The sequence below is a fragment of the Chinchilla lanigera genome, unplaced genomic scaffold (genome assembly GCF_000276665.1).
Source record: "Chinchilla lanigera isolate Chin_1 unplaced genomic scaffold, ChiLan1.0 scaffold00046, whole genome shotgun sequence".
Lineage (NCBI taxonomy): Eukaryota > Metazoa > Chordata > Mammalia > Rodentia > Chinchillidae > Chinchilla > Chinchilla lanigera.
Genome location: NW_004955447.1, coordinates 14,086,024 through 14,106,895, shown reverse-complemented (window position 1 = coordinate 14,106,895; position 20,872 = coordinate 14,086,024). Strand labels below are relative to the sequence as shown.

The following is a 20,872-nucleotide window of genomic DNA, read 5'->3' as shown; positions in this document are numbered from 1 at the left end:
CTGCACCTGGCTAAGATACACGTAATTTAGGGCTTGTGATAATAGGGGGTCTTGAGAAAAATGTTTGCTTTATGCTAGGCCTCTTTTAGGAGCTAAATTGATATTTATTGTCATTACTTTTGTAATGGGAAGGACTTAAAATCTCAGAGAGGTAGTTTCCTTTTTAATTTCTTCTGTAACAAAGGAATTTCTCTATATTCCCACCATCAGAGGAAGAATACTAGGCAACTTAGTCTCCTCTTCCTATGAATGCTATGAAGACAAAACACAGAACAGGCAGGTTTTCCTTCCGTTTCCCAAGTAGCTGGCAGAAACAGTTTATGTGAACGCAGCTTTTGCAATAGTTACTTAAATTGAGCATGGTGGTGCAGGCCTGTGATTGTAGCACTCAGGAGGCTGAGGCAGGAAGATCACTTGAAGGCCAGCTTGGGCTACACAGCAAGATCCTGTTTCAAAAAAAAGTTCTTTAAAATGGGTCTTCAGGTTTTGGGTACTAATTTCATTCAATTATCTTAGGCCTTTATCCACTGAAGCCCAGTATCCTATAAAGGTTTTGTCTATGACCAAAGCAGAAAGATAAGATTTATAGCACAGGAATACTGAATCAAAGCAACTGAATGGTGGATCTGTAGATCACATAACTCTTAGGTTTTTGGGAAAGCATTTTGTGCTAATTAACACAAACCATTATGCACAAACTATTCTTGTTAAATATGTTTGATACAATTCATGATATATTTTAATTAACGTAGTATAAAAAGTTATGCACCATACATGGATGGACCAAGAATTTTTATGTGGCTACTTTTTTATATGGCAAACTTACTTAAGTAAGAGTTTGTAAAAAGTTGCTAGCCTGAGGACAGTTCTGCAGATCATGGACTGGAGGTTCGAGCCTAAACCCTGGAAACCTTCGCGCAGGAAAAACTGCCTAGGAAGTTGCGTAAGGTGGAGACTGGGCCCAGGAGTGGCTGTGCTGGTCACTCCTCAGCTGTCCTGCTTGTGCGGTTGTAAATAAGCAGCAAGAAGTAAGAAAAGGTGCCAGTTCTTACAATACACGGTAGATGTGTCCGGTTACTATGGGATGAGACATTTAGGAAGTTGCTCAGGGAAATTTTCAGACCCATTTATGTATTATAGAACCTATTTGTGGGAGCTGGGGATTTAGCTCAGCGGCACAGCAGCTGCCTGGCAAACATGAGGTAGTGAGTTCGATTCCCAGTACCGGAAAAAAACAAAACCAAACAAACCAAAGAACCTATTTGTGTTTTCCTGGCAAATGTTCAGATTTTTAATAAAATGCGTACCTTTTAAAATTTTCAGGTTGCCCCCCAACCACTGTAAACAAAACGATTGTCTACAAAAAGTATTTGTAATACATAATAAAGGCTCAGTTATCTCTAAGGTAAGAAAAAGCCAGAGGCTGAAGAACTGCATAGAAAATAGGTAAAGGGTATGAAAGGGCAGTTCTTAGATGAGGAACCCCAGCGTGAAGATCCCTCTTTTTTTTTTTTTGGTCTTTTTTGAAACGGTCTCGCTATGCAGTTCAGGCTGGACTTGAACTCGCTTTGTAGCGCAGGCTGCTCTCAAACTCAACGATCCTCCTGCCTCAGCCTCCCGAGTGCTGGGATTCCAGGCGTGCGCCACCATGCCCGGCACAACGTGAAGATCTTGATGTAATCAAGGACGCAAGCAGTGATGAGGGACTGAGGAAGTAGCTCAGTGTGCAAGCCTGCCAAGCGCACACAAGAGATGCCATTCTGATCTGTGTGCTAAAGCTAGTGAGAGGGTGGCAGTGCTCAGTGACAGTGACAGTGCCTGCTGGTGCTGTGGAGCGAGAATTCCACCATGCACTCAGCTGCCTGACCTTGTTTATTATAACTAGAACAAATAGTGCCACCTAGCCACCTGATTTCCGGTACTCTATTCCCACCTAGCCACGTGACTTCCGGTACTCCATTCCCACCCAGCCAGCGACTTCCAGTACGGCAGTTCCACCTAGCCAGTGATTTCCAGTACTCTATTCCCACCTAGCCAGTGACTTCCGGCACTCTATTCCCATCCAGGCAGTGACTTCTGGTACTCCATTCTCACCCAGCCAGTAACTTCCTGTACTGCAGTCCCACCTAGCACGTGACTTCTGGTACCGGGGATGGGGGGACTTAGTTACCTGACTTCCGAGGAATGGGCCACCTGACCAGTGACTCCTGGGATCTAGTTCCCTAGCCACATGACTGCCGGGACTCTGCCCACCCCATGAGGAGCATTAGCGTGTAGTGTATGTGCGCTCAGACGTTTAAGGCAGCCTTGTTTAGGGAGTCGAAAAGTTGGGAACAACAAACATTCTGCGGATGGCTTAACGGGGCAGGGCACATCCCTGTGTGGAGTTACAGCCAGCAGAAGCGGGTGGAGAGCCCCCAAAGTCATTAGACAGGAAAAAGGAGCCAGTGACAGCCCCACCTCCCTGCTGCACCCGGGCTGTCTGTGCGTGAAAAAGGCTACAGAAAGATGAAGCCAGGGCCGTTCACAGTGGTTATTTAGGAAGTGGAAGGAGAAAGGAGAATTATAAACTCTTCATAAACCTTTTTTTTTTTTTCTTTTTTTTTTTTTTATCTTTTTGAGACAGTTGCGCTGTGCAGTTCTGATTGGCCTTGAGCTCACTTTGTAGCCCAGGCTGGCCTCGAACTTGCAACGATCCTCCTGCCTCAGCCTCCCGAGTGCTGGGATTACAGATGTGCACCACCATGCCCAGCTCTTTATAAACCTTTAAATCATTAGTTTCTCATCATCACTGTAATTTTTTCGTGGTTAATGGTAATTAAATGCAGGGCTTTCTCACTGACCTACATCCTTAGCTCTTTTAAGTACATAAATAAATATTTTTGAGGCAGTCTTAAGTCACTAAGTTGCTAAGTTGCTTAGGTGAAGCTCGACCTTGAGATCCTCCTGCCTCAGCCTTCCTGCTAGGATTACAGGCATGCACCACCTCCCCGGGCCGCCATATTTAGTGCAAGAAAAACGCTGCTGGTAAGGACATACAGACTGCTAACGGCGCCCCAACTCCACGAGCTACCATGGCACGTCTAGGAAGTAAAGTGCTAACAAAATCACCTTGTTACTTAATTAAAGAGTTTAATAATTTAAAAAAAAGGAATTGCCGTACAGCTATGGAGAAGGCTTGTGTCCCCGAGACTGCTGTTGCTGAGTTCCTAAGCAAGAAAGAATGCGGCTTTCTCTGAACTGCAGGATCTCTTTGTTTTGTTTTTTGAGACAGTCTCTCTGCTGCTCCCAAGCTGGCCTCAAACTTGTGGCGACCCTCCTGCCTCAGCTTCCCCAGCGCTCGGCACACGTGTGCGCCACCACGCCCGGCAGTTTCTGTGTGCCAGGCGAGGAGCCCAACATCCCCTTTGTCTTGGGCAGTTCCGTGTCCATGCTGGATCAAAAGCCATCCGCGATCTGGCTGCATCCACGCATCTCGGGCGCTCGGGGCGAGGGGACCCGTGTCCGGAACGCCCGGCCCCGGCTGAGCAGGGCAGGGATGCGCAAGCGTCCGGGTCCTTCCGCCCCGCCCCACCGAACGTGTACAGTGCCCTGCGGGGCCCCGCGCCGCCCTCCGCCACCGGCCGCCAGGGGGCGCCAGAGGCCGGCGCAGGAACTCCGCGGGGCGCCCCTTCCCGCGGGGAGGGGGGAGCACGGCCCACGGCCCCACCGCTTCTCTCCCTCATGGGTGCGTGTCTGCGCGCACGTGTGTTTTCTTGCTTTCTGCCTCTGTAGTCTGATAGTTTCTTCAGCTGGCTCTAGAAAGAGTTCTGACCCTTGGGCTCAGAACCCCCTGGTGTCCCAGACGTTGTCCTGTCCTATGGGCCCTATGGGCGAGGTGGCAGAGGCCCATAAACCCGGCACCCTGGAAGCTGAGGCAGGAGGATCACCTTAAATTCAAGGCCAGCCTGGATGACATAGTGAGTTCAAGGCCAGACTGAACTACATAGCGAGACCAAGGTGCAAGGGGAGAAAAAAGGAAGAAAAAGAACCATGCTCACAGGAGAAGGCTGCAGAGCTCTGCACCCCGCTGCTCAGCCAGGCCCAGCTCCTGCTCAGCAGATGGGTCCCAGTGGATGAGCCAAGCGTTCTCTCAAGTGGGAGACAGGCCATGCACATAGTCGGGAAGGGGCTTCTTTGGTCAGAAAGAGAGGAACTCACTTGCTTTTTTTGTTTGTTTTTTAACACTTGGTCTCACTATGTAGCCTAGGCTGGACTTGAACTCACTAGGTAGCCCAAGCTGGGCTCAAACTTGCAGCGATCCTCCTGCCTCAGCCTCCCAAGTGGCTCTTAACCATTACACTGCACTGTACACAGACATACACAGTTGTTACCGCTCTGACTGCTCAGATCTGGGCCAGGGCCCTGCTGCATAAAGCTGGCTGGTCAGCTGGGCACAGCTGTGGCTAGCGGTCTGTGGGGGACACAGGCGTGGCCCCAGCAGCAGCCGGCCTCGGGCCAATGTCCAGGTCCTGCACCGGTCAGGCTGGGACTTGGCCCTGACATCGTGGACTGACCTTGTTCCAGATGAGCACCGGGGTTGGGATTCCGATGACCTCACAGCTCAGGTACACCTGGGCGCCGGTGACATTCCAGATGTCCTTGGGGGGCGTCACGATGGACGGACCTGCAAGACAGCGGGCGGCCGCGTCAGTCTGAGCGGCACAGCCCGGCCGAGCGCAAAGCCACCGCGGCCTTGCATGTCCCCAAGAGCAGAGCGGCCCAGCCCGGCCCGGCCATCTGAACCCGCAAACCGCCATAAATAATTAGGAAGAAAAACCCCCTGCTAACAAAATTATCTTCTTCCCTAAACCACCGCCCCTCCGTGGGTTTTAATTTCCCAGCTGTTCTGCACCTCTGGGATGTTCCCATTAGTTCAGTGACATTTTAGTTCCAAAATGCTTTAGTGTTTCTTTTCGTTTGTTTATCAATATTTTTACTTGGAGGGGGATACACAAACACTCACTGCAAAATGAAAGACAAAAAAAAAGAGTTCAAAGCCATTATGTGAAAAGGCGCCAAGAACCCAGGCAAGAGGAGCGTCTTCCCCGGGGGTTAGGCTTAGGGTTCCTGTCAAAGCTGCCATTCCTGGCTGGGACGGGGGCAGGAGGAGATGCGGAGGCATCCCTGAGCGGAAGGCCTGGGTCGGAGAGGCTCTGGGTCTCTGCGGTGCAGGTTGGGGAGGCGGCTGGTAAAGAACAGCACATGCGGCAGGACCAGCTGCTTCCCGGCACCTATGTGCCGCTGATGCTGGTGTTGTGTGAGGTGTGGGAGCCTGGAGAGGGGCCAGCGTGACGCCTCCCGTCCCTCACCCGGGCACCCTGGCTCCCGGGCATCCATCCCCTTCTCCCCTCTGCTCAGGATCCTTGCCGCAGCTCCTGAGGCGGCTCTCAGGGTCTGGGCTTGGCTGACTGCGGTCTGGGAGCCAGACCCGGCCCCTCGGTGTATCTGCACGGGCTGAAGTGAGACCGATCTGGGAACATTTAAAGGCGCGAAAAGCAGCGGTACACCTGCTGTCTGCCCCTGCCACCCTGGAGCAGCTCCTCTGAGGCCGTGCGGCCCAGCACAGGTGAGGCGGCGGCTGCAGAAGAACCCGGCTGATCCCCGCCCTAATCAACCAAGGGGAGACCCGTGCCCAATAGGATCTCAGCAGTGGGTGTGGCAGCGCAGCCTGTAATCCCAGCACAGAGGGAGGCTGAGGCAGGAGGAGCACAAGTCTGAGCACAGCCCAGGCAATTTTTTTCCCGTTTTTTTTTTGGTACCGGGAATCGAACTCAGGATCTTGCGCTAGCCAGGCAGGTGCTTGTGCCGCTGAGCTATATCCCCGGCCCAGCCCCGGCATTTAATGACTCAGTGAGACTTTGTCTTAAAACTGGAAAAATAAAAGGAGCTGGGGATGTTGCTCAGTGCCAACGCCCTGGGTTCGATCCCCAGTACCATAACGAAGGATGTCAGAGAGAGGCGCTGTACTCCAGTCCCCTGGAGCTTCCTCGGAGGTGAGCAAGCACACCCACTGCATGCGTTCTGGTTCACAAATTCCCAGATACCAGGGGAGCACGCGGGAGGGGTGCGGCTCCCCAGCCTCTGGGTAGGGGAGACGCCCGCACACCTGCCTCACTGCAGGACCGTTTCCGCTCGTCCGGGGTGGGTGGGCCGGTTCCCCCGAGGCCGCGGCCTGGGCTTGCCGCAGCGCTGGGTTTGGCAGAAGAACCGTTACTCGGGCCTGGGGGCTTCCGGCCCAGTGCAGACTGCGGCCGCAGGGTCAGCTCCAGCGGCCCTGGGAAAGGGACAGCCTCGCCCTCAGGCGACCCCCCGGGGTCATCAACATCCAAAGGACAAGAGTCCCTGCTCGCAGCGGGCTATTTCTAGCGCTTCATTTCCGGTGTAAGACTTTCCTACTCGTCTCAAGTAGCAGCAGCCGATTTTTTTTTTTTTTTCCTTTTTGAGACAGGCTCTCATATACAGTTCAGGCTGGCCTTGAGCTCACTTTGTAGCCCAGGCTGGCCTCAAACTCCCAACAATCCTCCTGCCTCAGCCTCCCTGGTGCTGGGATTACAGGCATGCGCCACCACGCGCGGTTGCAGCCGACTTTTAAAGTCTCTTGGGACGTACTTTTCCTCCTTCGTAAGAATATGTGCAAAGCGACCCCAGGTTCTCTCTTTTTTTTTTTTTTTGGTTTTTCTCCGGAACCAAACTCACGACCTTGCGCTTGCCAGGCAGGCGCTTTTGCCACTGAGCTAAATCCCCAGCCCTGCAGTCAGGTTTTCGTCCCTCTTGAACGATGAGGTTCAGGTCGACGCCCCCACGCGGACCCCGAGGCCCCTCCGCGTGTGCAGAGCTCGTCCTGCGCCTGTCCGCGCCTGAGCAGGCCTCCGCGGGGCTCCACCCTTCGCAGACCCTCCAGTTCCACCCGCGGAGCCACGGTTAACGACGGCAGTTAGTTCTGCCCGCGCCGAGGCACTCCACAGAGGGCAGATCTGCTCTCTCTCCCTCCCTCCGCCTTATTCCAAGAAACGGAGCCTTCCACAGGCAAGAATTCTTTAGAAACATTTTAACCCCGAATACTCTGAATAAGATGCACCCCCAGGGGGTTCGAGAGGAAGACCAGACCGCTGGGAGCGCCTCCCCGCTCTCCAGCCCTCGGGATACACACGGCATTTCAGAACGGGCTGCTCTGGCCACGTGCGAGGCTCTGCCCGCCTGGATGCAGGCGGTGTGCAGAGCTCCCCCAGCCCTCTGCGCTCCTCAGGGACGCCGCGCGGGAGGAGCGGGAGGGAGGGTGCTTCGGAAGCCCTGGGCTCTTCGTGCATCCTCCAGCAAAGTCTGGATTACTAACACGCGGAAAGGTTTAACCGACAACGTCCAGGCTGAGGACAGCCGGTCTCCGGGAGCCCGCAGGCTCTGACACTGAGCTCTTCAGTGGAAGTCAGATCAGAAAGCGACCAGAGGAACAGCGAGCGATCGGATCAGCAGACTCCGTGCCGCAGGAGGCAGGTCCAACCCGACTTCCCGGGTTGGAGGCGTCCCCAGGGCCTCAGCCTTCCCCGCCGCACTGTGTGCGGAGCCGCGGAGGGGACATCTGCCTCTGGGCTGTGCCAGGTTCCCTGTCACTTACCCTGCCTGGCAGCTCCTGGGCACGATTCCCAGAGGGACGGAGAGGCCCTGGAGGGCGGCAGGACACGGCAGTGTTCAAGGACGAGGTGACACATGGTTAGGACAGCGGGGGACACGGGGACCCACAGGGACACAGAGCACAAGGCTGACACGGAAAGAACAGGGGTGCAAATGCTATAGGCTCACATGCCACCCCACCCATCCCAGTGAAAATACCTCACTGCCTCCAGTCGGGGACTGCACTGCGGTCCTGTAATTCATCTCAGGAAGGTTCTGTTCTGCCAGTTATTTATCTTTGCTCTCGTTCTGCGGGGCTTCAGGCTGCTGAAACATCTGTCTAGCAGACATCCCGTCGATAGAATAACCCACGGTCCACTGCCTCTCCTTCCTTGGTCACTCAGGAAACTAGAAACCACCATGCACACCACAGCGCCGCCTTGTGGCTGATGGGAGAAGTCACCACAGGGTCCCCTCACTCAGCTCCAAACCAGGTGAGCCCATTCTCTTACCTTACACACTTCAGTCAGTTCTCATCTAATCTCTCCTGGTCCTTCAAGTGCTCCCCAGTAATCCATGTCTACCCTCTGAGTTCATAGTCTTACCCCGCCCCCGCTTTTTTGTCTTTTTGAGACAGGGTTTCACTATGCAGTTCAGGCTGGCCTTGAACTCACTTTGTAGCCCAGGCTGGTCTTGAACTTACAGGGATCCTCCTGCCTCAGCCTCCCCTGTAACTGGTTTTACAGGCATGCAATACCATGCCCAGCTTTTTGCACTTGGTTCTAAAGAGCTAAGAAAGGCACTTCTCACAAAACACAAAGGACATGAGGAAAAGACCTTGGAAAGGAATTCATTTTCAATTTACCAGCAACTGATTCAACCTAACTTTAAACAAAGTTGTAGTACACAGGACAGAGTTAAAGTTCATTATCCTATAAAAAGCACAGGAAGGGACCTTAAAGAAGTATGCAAGGCATTTCCTCATCTCAAAGCGCTCTCCAGCCATGGCCCAAGATGCCCTCACCAGGCTATTTAAGAGAAAGAGGACAAAGCTCTCTTGGGGTCAGAATGCTTGGCTTTGGATCTTATCCAGGCTTTAAAAACTTTCCTTTTTATTAGTCCATGTTGGCAGTACATAATGACCGCATCCATCGTGGGGAGCTGCTGCACGCACACGATGCACCCTGACTCCTTATGTCTCTTTCCCCGCAGCACTTCCCTCTCTCCTGCATCCGTCTGCGGGCGTCTGTGGGATTGGAAGCTCAAACTCTGGCATCCCCAGCACAAACTCCCGGCCTGCATCTCTGACATCCTCGAGGTTCTGAGCTCCCACTGCCTGGCCCGGGAGCCCTCGGTCTCATGCCCGGTGTCTCCCACACCTCCTCACCCACCCAGGCACCGTGGGCAGGTCTCAAGCCAGCTCTCCACCCCGGGCATGGCAAAGTGGAACTTGAAAGCACCACCTCATTAGCCAAGTTTCTAATCTGAAAGAACTGAGATGTCAGGACAGCCCCGTCTTGAGCTGAGCGTAGTTCACTGAGCCTAGGAAGTGGTCAAAAATCAAATTGTCCTCCTAGGCAGTGTCTGTTCTACATCATCACATCCAGCTACACGTGTCTTTGCTTCAGGGCTTGTCTCACTTTCTCCGTCATCTCTGCATTTTCACCCTCCCAATTCACGCTTCCTCGTTTCTCCCCAAACCCCCTCTTCTCCCAGCAGTCCTGTTTTCCTACAGCACGCTCATTTCCTTTCCAGAGCCGCTGGTTATGCGATGCCCGCAGTGTCTCGGAAGGTCCTCCCTCCCCTCACCCCTCGCCTATGCCTTCTCTTTACAAGAAGTCCTCAGGATAAAACGTAGTCCCCTTTCACTTTTTTTTTTTTTTTTACAGCACTGGCTCCCACTTACTTCATGCCACACAGTTTGGTGCAACACTGTTCTCTAGTGCTTTCCCTGCTGGGCTGGCTGAGTGTCGAGTGCTGAGGGAGTCAGGGCTGGACCAGGAACTCTGGAATCCGATGGTCCTTATACTCACGGGGGGCAGGGAGAGCCCAGGGCTGTAAGCAGCGGGCAGAGGGCAGCAGCCAGTCCAGAACAACAGTGTGATTTGCCGGATGGTGCTGAGAAGACACTCTCCAGTGTCCTGGGGCCAGGCTTTCTAGCCAAAGTTCAGTTAGAGCTACTTGTGTTCACTGGCAGGAAGATTATTCACCGCAACTTGCTTTAATCCTTCACTTGCCTTTCTCTTGTCATTAGCGATGCCTCCTGGCTACTGCTCACCCATCGATCAATTAGTATATGACCAGAGGATGCCAATTCCTCTGAACATGCAGTGTTCCAAGTAAGTCTCAGCGGGAAGAGCTGGGTCTGCTGGGGAGGAAGACTCATCATCCTCATGCCTTGACGTAGAGTTCTGTGTGCTGCTGGGCGGTGCTACGCACACTCTGGGGCTCACCGAGCACTTGTGCACATGTCTAACTGCTGAGCAGAAGGGCTGCTCCAAGTCAGGCAGATTTACAAACCATGCTGCTCCTGATGCCGGACGCTGGGTCTGGAGCAGTTCATCCTGAGCACTGGCACAGAGACCGAATAAGGGCAAGAAGGTTGAGGGTTTCAGACGCCACGCAGGGAGGGAGGAGGCCAGACCACCCGGCGAGAGCCCCAGACTGAGATGGGATTCCCAGAACACAGCAAAGGCCCAAACAAAGTACACGGGAGAAGAATACTAGGAAGGTGCCGTGGCCAAGAAGAGGAAGGGGTGAGACAAGTCGACGCTTCCTGATATGAAATCAGGGGAAGCAGTGACCGCACGGCCAACCAAAGAGCACCGCCACCCGCCAAGCCAAGCCACTCGGGGACTTCCACAGGTGGGGTGACGCAGCCAGCGGAACTCGGCATGGGAATTAGCACGCAGCCTCAGGGCATCAGCCGAGCACGGCAGGGGAGAAGAAGAAGGCACCTGGTAGTGCGGACGCCCTGTCTGGCTCCAGTCCTTGATGCTGAAAATCTCATCCTGCATCAGTCTGTCTTTTCACAAGTAGACCTGTTACAGGCAGCTGAGTTAGATAAGAAATTACAGGCAGTGAGACAGGGCCAGGCCCTCGAAGGAGCCCATGTGGAAGATGAGACACCTTGCAACTGGGGGGGAGGCAGACACCTCCAGCTGTGGACAGAAGAGTAACCAGATTTGCCCACAGACTTCCCTAAGGATGGAGCTCAGGGACTGATATTCTAAATAGGCATCCATCACCTTGAAAAAGCCAGGAAGAGTCACTAACCCAACCCCCTACAGGAAAGGCCCCTGTTCTGTATTCATGCCTGCTTGCTATGTGATTTGCTTCCCCATTTGATCCCGATTTATCAATTTTACCTGAGCAATTATACTTGTAATCTTATTGGCTGACTGTAGTTTTGTCCCACCCCATGCCCACCTTGTGATTTCCCGTGTTTCCCACCTTGGACCTGCCTCACCTCGTGGATTTGCTCTATAAAAATCCCTAGGAAAGACAGGTTCCTGGGTAACCCACTCGGGCCCCCTTCTGTCCCTCTCAGACAGAAGCTTTCTCTCCCGCAGTGAATATATTCTGCTCTTAACCTCCGTTGTTCCTAAAATTCATTCTTTGATTTTACAGAACACGAACTCGTCCCAGCTATCTTTCAGGTTGAGAGTTTCTTTCCCCTACATCAGACTAGTATTCAGATGTTTCTCTTCAGACTGAATTTTCCAAGAGCTCACAATTACTTCTCTAGGTTTGAACAGACCACAGAACACAAACAGAAAGTTGATCCTTGTAGTCTGGAGCTTGCAAGCAAATGTTACTTGATGAAGTCTTGTTCTGTCCCTCTTCCTTGTATGGGTCTAGCACAGGAAGAAGTGGGGCTGCTGACCAAGGGTCTGAACGCTGGGTACACTCTGCGCCCTCAGGTGACTGTCACATGCGATCCTGGGTCAGCCTTGGAGGATCCTGCAGCTGGTGACGACCACGCTCAGGTGCGGCAGGTGGCAGGCCCCCTCCACCAGGTGTGTGGCCGATGAGCTAACCTGGGCCTGTCTCAGCAGCACTGCCAGGGGATGAGCTAACTAATTCCACTCTGCTCCACAGAACTTGGAAACCTACACCACCAGACTGACTAATGTCTACACAGGTTAAATCCAAGGGCCAGGTCTTATTTGGTGTGAGCATTTGGAATAACTGACTTTACAAAGAGTGCCTTCCTGGAGGGACACTCCCTAGTCACCTGGGTGCTTCTGGGTCCAAATCACAAATCACGGGCTTGTCCTGTCAGGACGATGACTCACCTTCAACCCAATGTGTTCAAATTTCTGTTCACTCTTTCCTATTCCGAAAGGTGGGGAAGTTCTGCAAGGCACTTGCTGCCCACCCACGGGGACGGTCACACCCAATCCTGTGATTCGTAGGAGCGCAGACAGTGAGCTGCCCTAACTCTGTGTCCCTGCGCTTGTGCCCACCCCCCTCTCCTACCCACGCTCCCACTGCCTGGCGTCCTCTGGCAGCCGGAAGTGGTTCCAGCCCCGCTGTAAGGGGGACGTCTTCCCAGCCTGCAGGCTCGCATGCCCACACATGGGTCCTGCATAACAAGGGCTGCAGTCTGGCGGGAAGTAGATGTGCTGAGCCTTGCCCCTAGGGAGAAGGACTCGAAGGATTCCCAGTGGTCCTCAACTTCAGGAGGGCTGGACTTGCTAAGCCTAGTGGCCAGAACGTTCTGGAAAACGTGAGAAGGCAAAGACCTGCATTCACAGAGACGCAGGGCCATGATATGCTGGCTGGCTCTTTAGTCGAAGGCTGAGGTCCTTCAGCTTCCTGTGACCTACACGTGCCGTTGGCACCACCCTGCCCACACCACAGTCACACTGCGGGAATCCTGGCACATCCTTGGAAGCCAGCTGCGAGACTTGCCTGGGCAGGAGAGACGTAGATGAGGAGTTACCTAACACACTTGTTCTGTCTTCGGAAGGTTCCACAGGTTGGAAGACGTCACGCAGAGGCAGAAATGACAGGCAGCCGGCACACAGAACCAATTGGAAGAGTGCTGGCCATGGGGTACTGGTGGTTGCTAGACGTGGCTGCACACTGGTGTAACCAGGAAACGTTTCCAAAAAATGTAAGCGTGGCCAGGACACACTGTGTGTTTCTCTTGGCCTGAGTGTGGGGTCCTGCACTGGCCCGGCTCCCTAGGAAGAAGCCCTCTGTTAAAACAAGGCTTCAGGGCAGGAAAACAGGAAAGAGGTGGGCACACCGGGAGAAGTAATGTAAAATTCCCAGGGATTTTCAGGAAGGAGAGGCCAAGTACCTACTCGGAGGCTGCAGCTTTCAAGGCAGCCGGGAGGAACCAGTGCAGGGCTGGGGGGTCAGCGCGACAGCCTCAACGGTGAGGAGGGCTCTCCCTCAGCATCGCCCTCGGACCACGTGGTGGTGCCCGGGGGTCTTCCCACGTCCCTGCGCCCTAAACCTGGACACCGTGCTTCTGTGCCACTCTCTGTTCCCAAGGAACAGGGCAGTTGGTTCCTGCTGGACATCCCGGTCCCAGCCCTCTCCTACCCTGATTCTGGGCCCAATCTAAAACCCCGCCGCCTCGGCCTCCCCCTGCTCCTTTCTCCCCTGCCTGGCAAGGCCCCAGCCGTGTTCAGGGCCGGAGCAGGGTGTGGGGGCAGACGCGCTGGCACTCGGCCCTGGTACCCGGGAATGTGTCCCCCGCGGGCGCAAGCCCCGGTTTCAGGGAGCACTTCTGTGTGGTCAGCGCGTTGGCAGACAGCCCCAGACATGAATCAGTCTGCACAACTGAGCCGGGTCTCAGGCTTCTCCCTCCCCGGCTGTCCCCTCTGGTCGTTTTCTGTACCCTTTTGCGACGGCTACAGACCCGAAATCTCTCGTCATGTGGCCCCAGGCAGACCCTTTGTTTATTCATGCTTTGCTGGCTGCTCTCAGACTTTCTCCCAGCTTCTCGGTAGATCTAGTATTTTTTCTTTCATTCTGTACTGTTGTCCCTAAGGCATAGCTGGGAACAGAAAGTCCTCTTTCCCTGCTGTGGTTTAATTCGTGTGTGTGTGTGTGTGTGTGTGTGCGCGCGCGTGCGCGTGCCCCCTGGGTACCTCTGAGATACCGCTCTGTGTGCCACTGTGAGCCCACCACCTTCCAGCACAACTATAAGACAGTGCTGCAGACGGGAAGTTCACAGCTCGGGAGGTGTGGATGTGGTGGTGCATGAGTGGTTTGGGGGAGCTCAGCAGCGCAGCTTGGAGGGGCCGAGAATTACCATGGGCAGGGAACAGGCGTCTCTGAGATCACGGGACTGGAGGACCCAGGGGAATGGGGCCTGGCATGGCAGTGCGTATTGATCATTTGTTGCGGCAGTTACACTTGCTCTGATCTGGCTGAGCCTGGACCACGTCAAGCTCACACTGTTAGGCGTGGGGCAGGAGCCGGCAGAGAGGCGCACCGTTAGCCCAGCTGCAGGGACCCTGGGGCCGGGAAACTGCTGCTCACCTCCGTGTTCAGAGCACCGGGAATCCTTGCTTCCGCACTTTGGCTATTTGTAGGCAGCGATTATTTTTCTATAGTTCATGGTGTTTTCCCTTTTGGAGTTTTGTTTGGAGGAAATAAAGAAGGCGATTTTCATGGTTTCTAAAGCAGACTGGATATAAAGGTAACGACGCTGCACTTCTACCAGGGCAGCGCCATGCAAAGCACCCCAAGGGCGAGGCGAATATCCCAAAGGTCAGGTGAGCCTGTGGTCCCTCCAGAACCATGCTTCTCCTCCACAGGCTTGCGTTCCAGAGCAACCCTATTCCCCTGAAAATAAGACCTAGCCAGAAAATAATCAACCCTGAAAACTAGAGCTCAAAAACGCCAGCCCCAATCAGCCTGTCCTTGCTTTACCTGCTGTCACTCTTCTGTTGCCTGGAAGTTACTCTGTAAAGCAGGGAAGGCAAGGCTGGAATGAGGAGAGATCACAGTCTCTGAGTCTGTAAGTCAGTAGAATTGACGCTTAAAGACAAGAAATCTCAAAGTGAACACAAAGAAAATAAGACCCAGACTCTCTGGACAAATATGACATTGGCCAATCAGTGTGTCTCCAAGTGTCTGCCCACGCAGCCATGGGATATGGGAAAAGTCAGGATCCCTGTAGCAGAGAGGGAGGGAAAATATTCCCAGTGAGTGGACTGAGCTGAATTCACAAAAAGGGAAACAGGAGGCTTCTCAAAAGTTAAAGATGGTGGGGGCTGGGGATTTAGCTCAGCGGCACAGCGCCTGCCTGGCAAGCGCAAGGTCGTGAGTGGTACCGGAAAAAAAAACAAAAAAAAAAAAGTTAAAGGTGGTAAACTGGACAAGGGGTGAACACGTGTAATCCTAGCTAGTGGGGAGGCCAAGGCAAGAGAATCCTGAGTTCAAGGCCAGCCCGGTGGGGCCTTGTCTCAAAAAAACAGTTCAAGGTGGCAAGTGGGTACAGGTGAGGAGATTCCAGGCAAGGGGATCGAAGATGGGGGAAGCCTGGGGCTTGTCTTCAGGGACTACAGTAATGCTTATATCGGCATGGGATTTCACACCCCACGGAAGGGTTCCACAGCTAGTATTCTAGTTTGGTTTCCCTAAGAATTTGTGAGTTAGACAAATAATTCTATGCATAGAGAAAGTGTGTTTCAGAGAGGTCAGGCATGTTGAAGTCCCACGGCCTGCGAGTGGTATGGCCAGGACACGGATCCAGGAGCTCTGAGTCCAAACCCGAAACCTCCCCCACGATACCATGGTTCCTTTCTACACAGCCCCGCACGGCTGAGATGTTCTGTCTTGTTTTGTTGGAGGGAGAGGTGTTTGGGGAGGGATACGAAATCCTGAGAACTAGAGGCCTGGCTAGATGGCAGAGGTTTTCAGTGTCAGGTCAAACAGGTGAGCTATGCCTGCAAGTTATCAAGAAAAGCAAAACAGGAGAACAAAAACATTAACAGCTTTTGGAGAAAGGTCACTTAACTGCTGGATCATCACCAGGGAACAGGGTTCACGGTCTACACCTTGGCCTGCAGCGTCTCCGAGCCGTGCTCAGACATGGCTTGCTAGGACTGCGGCTACCCAGTGTCATACCGGGCCTATCTCAGCATCCAGGAAAGGTGAAAGGACCAAGATTCTGATGAGCTCTGACCCACTTAAGAGCTGGTCCTTTGCTGTTTGTAGATAAAAATAGGTCAATAGTTGTGTATGCGCTTCCCACTTTCCTGACTCGGCTACTCGACTATAGAAATAAAGTGGCCAGAGTTGCTCAGTCTGTATTTTTACATGATTACTAACATAGATCATATGTTAAAAATCTTTTCTTTTTTTTTTTTTTTGAGACTGGGTCTCCCTGTGCAGTTCAGGCTGGTCTTGAACTAACTATGTGGTCCAGGCCTTTGAACTCACTCTGTAGCCCAGACTGGCCTCAAACTCACAGCGATCCTCCTGTCTCAGCCTCCCTAATGCTGGGATTACAGGCATATGCCACCACACCTGGAAAAATCTATTTTTTAAAAGTAGCAATCCCGTTTAAAAGTTTAGGTAAAATGCGGGAGACAGAACACAGATTGGCTCTCTTAACAAAATACCCCAGGGGTTAGTGCCTTTCTAAGATGTAACCCTGGGAGGACACTGGTGGGAGAAACCCGGGGAAGGAAATTGGGGCAAGTGTTTAACTACTGCTACTCTCCTATTATCTTGTTTTGAAATTTTGTTTTTTCCTCTTTAAAAAAAATAAACATAAAAATATTCCTTTGGCTGCACTGAAATAGCAGCTGGCTATGTAAACAAAAGCATACACGTGAGCCTGTGTGTTGATGGACAGTTACATTGTCCTGGGAAAGATGGATTTGAAAGAAACCGTGCAAAGCATAAGCCCCGGGTATACGAGGACGCTAAAAACATCTACACGAGGTCTCCGGCGAGGAGCAGCCACTGAAGCAGCTTCCCAAGATGAAAGAAGTGTTGCTGGGTCCACCGGGCCAGGGCAAGCGCTTGCTTGGTTTGGGAGACATCACAGATTTGCGTTCGTGTGGGGACCAAGTGCCTCCCCGCTTCCCCAAAGTTACTGGACAGCCAGTGATTGCAGATTTTGAAGGGCCTGAGACCCGTCCTGCCCACACTCTCGTTCTGTAGATGAGCCCTGCAGGATTACGCATTTGCCTAAACTCATTCCTAGATAAGGGCAGAGAAAGAAGTGGAGCTCTGTAAATTCTTCTCCTGTGCTTGGTTAATCACACACCTCCGTCAGTCTGCGGCCGCCCGTGCAGTGTGGAGCCACGAGATTAGGAAGGCGCTGAGCAAAGCCACTGAGCTACACTTTCCAGGCAGGTGGGCCGCAGACTGTTTCTCTGTAGGCACAGTTCCAGTTTGCAGGTGTGAAATGTGGACAATAAGATAAGGCTGGCTCTAGGCAAGAATTCCCTCTTTCGCCTGGGTCTCCGACTGGCACAGTGCGGCCTGCTCTGGAATGCGGGGACATCCCAAGCCGTCCTGGAAAGAACTCCTGTGTGACCTCAGCCCACACAGGGAGTCTCATCATGGTCCTGGGTGCTGGTTCACCCATGGGCCTTAGCCAAGACAGGAAAACACAGGAAAAAGGCCTCCCAAAACACGCACGTTAGCAAAATCTGTTTTCCTGCGTTCCCTGCCAAGAGAGCTGCACAGGAAACATGAGTGCAGGCCTGACTCATCCATCCAGACAGATAAACCCGGTCTGCGGGGGCTGGGAGGGCAAGCTAGGAAGCAAACAAGAGTTAGGTTCTGGAGAAGAGAAAGCACAGATGCCTTTCCTGGAACCTAACTCCATCATGAGGAGAGAAATGGGCTAACTCCTCTTGTTCGTTTTTTTGCAACAGGCTCTTCCTATGTTGTCCAGGTCTAGGCCAGCGTTGAACTTGCTGTGTTGCCCAGACCCTGAACTCGAGATCCTTCTGCTCAGCCTCCCACCTGCTGAAATGACAGCTGTGCACCGCCATGCCCAGCCAGCAAAGCCTCACTCAAGGGAGGAGTCCGAGAGTACCAAGAGGGGAGCACCTTCTGCGGGGCAGCTCCAGGGGCAGGTGTCCCACATGACTGCACGCCTTCCCCTCACACAACTGTGGACTCGGGTCCAGCGCAGCTCCCTGTGGAGCTGGAGGAGCATTTCCGGGAGAGAAGGGACCCTGGCTCTGCGCAGCCTTCACTCTGGTTCCCGGATCAAGGGCACGGCCCTCCTAGAAGCCTCCCCCGCAGTCCTGCAGCTCCGGAAATCCCACATATCTTTCCCCGAGCCGCATCCTTCCTGTGTGTTTTAAAGCAACATTATCATCTGTGAATACGATGCAGAATCACCAAGCCACTTAACGTACCCATCATTTCAAACGCCGACTTTCCTAGGGTGAGCACAGTCTCTTGGTGATTCCACCCCTCCAGCCCCCAGTAGCCATTATTCTACTCCTCGCCTGAGTGCCGCTGTTCCGGATTCTGCCAGTGAGTGCAAACAGGCTGCACTTATGTTTGTGCGGCTGGCGTATTTCACTTAGTATAACGTTGTGCAACTCCATCGATGTCGTTCCCCGTGGTAAGATTTCCTTCTTTTGCTAAGGCTGAGGAGTGTTACCCTGTGTATTCCTCATACATTCATCCACTTGGCTTTTGTGGATGGCGCCACGCTGATATAAGAGGACAGAGATCTCCTTGACACACCAGTGGCAAAGCTTCTGGGTGAACACCCAGAGCAGGTTGCTGGATGCTTCTCTGCTGCAGGTCCTGGCTCTCAGCGGACTCTCCGGGCTGAATGGCCCGTGGTTCCCAGCTTCCGGCCCCACTGTGGCCCCACTCACCCCGAAGTTTCTGCTCCCGCTCACGCACAGGCCCTCTCTGTCCTCGGGCGTCGGAGAGCAGCCGGCCGGGTCCTGCTCCCCCTCCTGCTGCGCTGGCCTCTCAGGCCCTCTATCAACCCTGTCCTTTGGTTGGGTGGAGCCGGCGAGTGTGGCCTGGACTGAGTGACCTGTTGCAGTGACCGGCATGAACAGGCCCTGGTGGAAGCCATGATGTGTGAGTTCTGAGACCACGTCCTGAAGGGCACTGCGGCCTCCTTCCCGCTGCTTCCTGACGCCCTGCTCTGGGTGCACGCAGCTGCCACGTGGTCAGATGCCCACTCGGGCAAGGGGCGTCTCCGAGGGGAGACCAGGGCCTCTGGACAAGGGCCACAGCAGGGAGCCGCTGTGCAGGCCGACCGTGTCCCGGCAGACTGCTTGACTACAGCTGCACGAGAGGCTGGGGCGCTAAGCTGCCCCCAAATTTGTGAAACTGAGATAGTATTTACTGCCCTTTAGACTAGAGTTTTGGGCTAGTTAATAATGTACCACTGAATAACTCACACAACATCCTTCAACTTTCCCTCGCCCCAGCTAGAGTTCTACTTTCATAATGCTGATCTCTTTGGGACAAGGACGGCTGTTTTTGTTTGTTTTACGTCACAGAGCCCACTCCCCAAGGATTAGGGTAAAATGAAAACACAAAAAGCCAAGGGAAGCTTCAACAACACAGACTGACCCAAGACCCTCCCAGATGGGGGTCTATCGATTTGGGGCCATAAAGGCTGGAGGCCCGGGAGACGGCTGACAACGTCTCCTCCAGGGCTGTTCCCGCAGGTCTCCGCGGCCATCCGCAGTCTTTTCTGGTATCTTCCCATGGTGCAGAGGAGATCTGACCGGTATCTCTCGGGCTCCCCGGGCCTAAGCCCCGCCGTGAGCACCTGTAGCCCACGCCTCACGGAGGAGGTGGAGGGTTCCTCTTCTTAGTCCTCTGTTCACACTTTGAGTGCGATTGGACCGGAGGACTTTATGCTAAGACAAATAGGCCGAAGAAGAGCAAGCACTGTAAAGTCTCCCACCTGTGAGGCCCGGATGTAGACGGAGGGAAGGTGGCCGCCCGTGCCGGGCTGGGGAATTGGCCCTGCTGTGCAGTGGGCCTGCATGACGGGAACATCCGGGACTCTGGCTTACAGCACCGCACCGCATGCGGCACACTGTGAGGGGGGTCTACGCTGTGTGTGGGGTCTACGCTGTGTTTTGCCACCATAAGTACAAATATGAGTCATACTAAAATGACCTTATCGTAGCCAGGCGTGGTGGCGAACACCTGTAATCCCACCACTCAAGAGGCTGAGGCAGGAGGATTGTTGCAAGTTTGAGACCACCCTGGGCTACCAAGCGAGCTCAAGGCCAGCCTGAACTGCATAGTGAAACCGTGTCTCAGACAAAACAAAACCAAAACCAAAAAATGAAAACGCGCACACACACACACAAAAAAAAAAATCAAGAAAACCTTATTGTAAGATTTGAAGCATTTTTTGTGACACTCTAGCATTTCTCCGGGAGACCACCGAGTGTCCTACCTTACAAACACCCCTGGAAACGACGACTTGTTCTCATAAAAAATGAGGACGCCGCGCCCTTCTCTTTGGAGAGCTGACAGGGTGAGGAAGGAGGTGGGTGTTGTAGAAACCGATCAGGAGGAGAGGGTTATTCAGTCCCAAGAGCTGTGGGAATCGTGATCTGGAGAAGCCTGAAGGGCCAAAGAAGTGGACTTTGGAGGAAAATACCCGAGCCTTTGAAAACCTAAGTCCCACCGCAGCACTGACGTCAGCGCTTCGTCATCACTTCCGCTGCACAGACCCGTGAGGAGGGAGCCGGCCACAGGCCCCAGCTGGCACGGAGAAGGGCCGCACAGCAGGAGGCGGAGGAGAGGGGATGAAGGGCTTTCTCCTCATTCCCCCACACGTCAGGGGCAATCTTACTCCTGTTCCTCCTCCTCCTCCCGTGGGAAGCAGCAAGGCCGGAAGTGAAAGGGCCGAGGGACGGCTGGAGCTGCCGTGCAGAACACTGGGAGGGGGATTAGCTGAAGGCGACACGGGAAGGGAAGGGAGCGGGGCTCTCGGGACAAGGGGAGAGGGGCGAACCCTGCAGCACTCAGCACATGTGCCAGGGCCCTCACGGATGACAAACAGCATGCTCTCTCTCCAATCCTTCCTTAATCTGCTATTTTTCTACATTAAAAAAAAATAATTCTGTGAGCTTTCAATGGCTACTCTGGTACCGGCACTTCATTTTCTTTTTTTTTTTTTTGAGACAGGATCTTGCTATGTAGCCCAGGCTGGCCTCAAAGTCACAGCGATCCTCCTGCCTCAGCCTCCCTAGTGCTGGATTACAGGTGTGTGCACCATGTCCAG

The 20,872-nt window shown here is 53.5% G+C and overlaps 1 protein-coding gene across 1 annotated transcript in view; it reads right to left on the bottom strand.

Moving 5' to 3' along the window:
- Igfbp7 (insulin-like growth factor binding protein 7) overlaps window positions 1-20,872 on the bottom strand; it is a gene marked incomplete at its 5' end in the record, with an annotated part of 61,431 nt that overhangs the window by 3,369 nt on the left and 37,190 nt on the right. Inside the window, 1 exon segment of the mRNA XM_013518518.1 lies at window positions 4,557-4,666. Within this exon segment, the coding sequence (XP_013373972.1) occupies window positions 4,557-4,666 (110 nt within the window).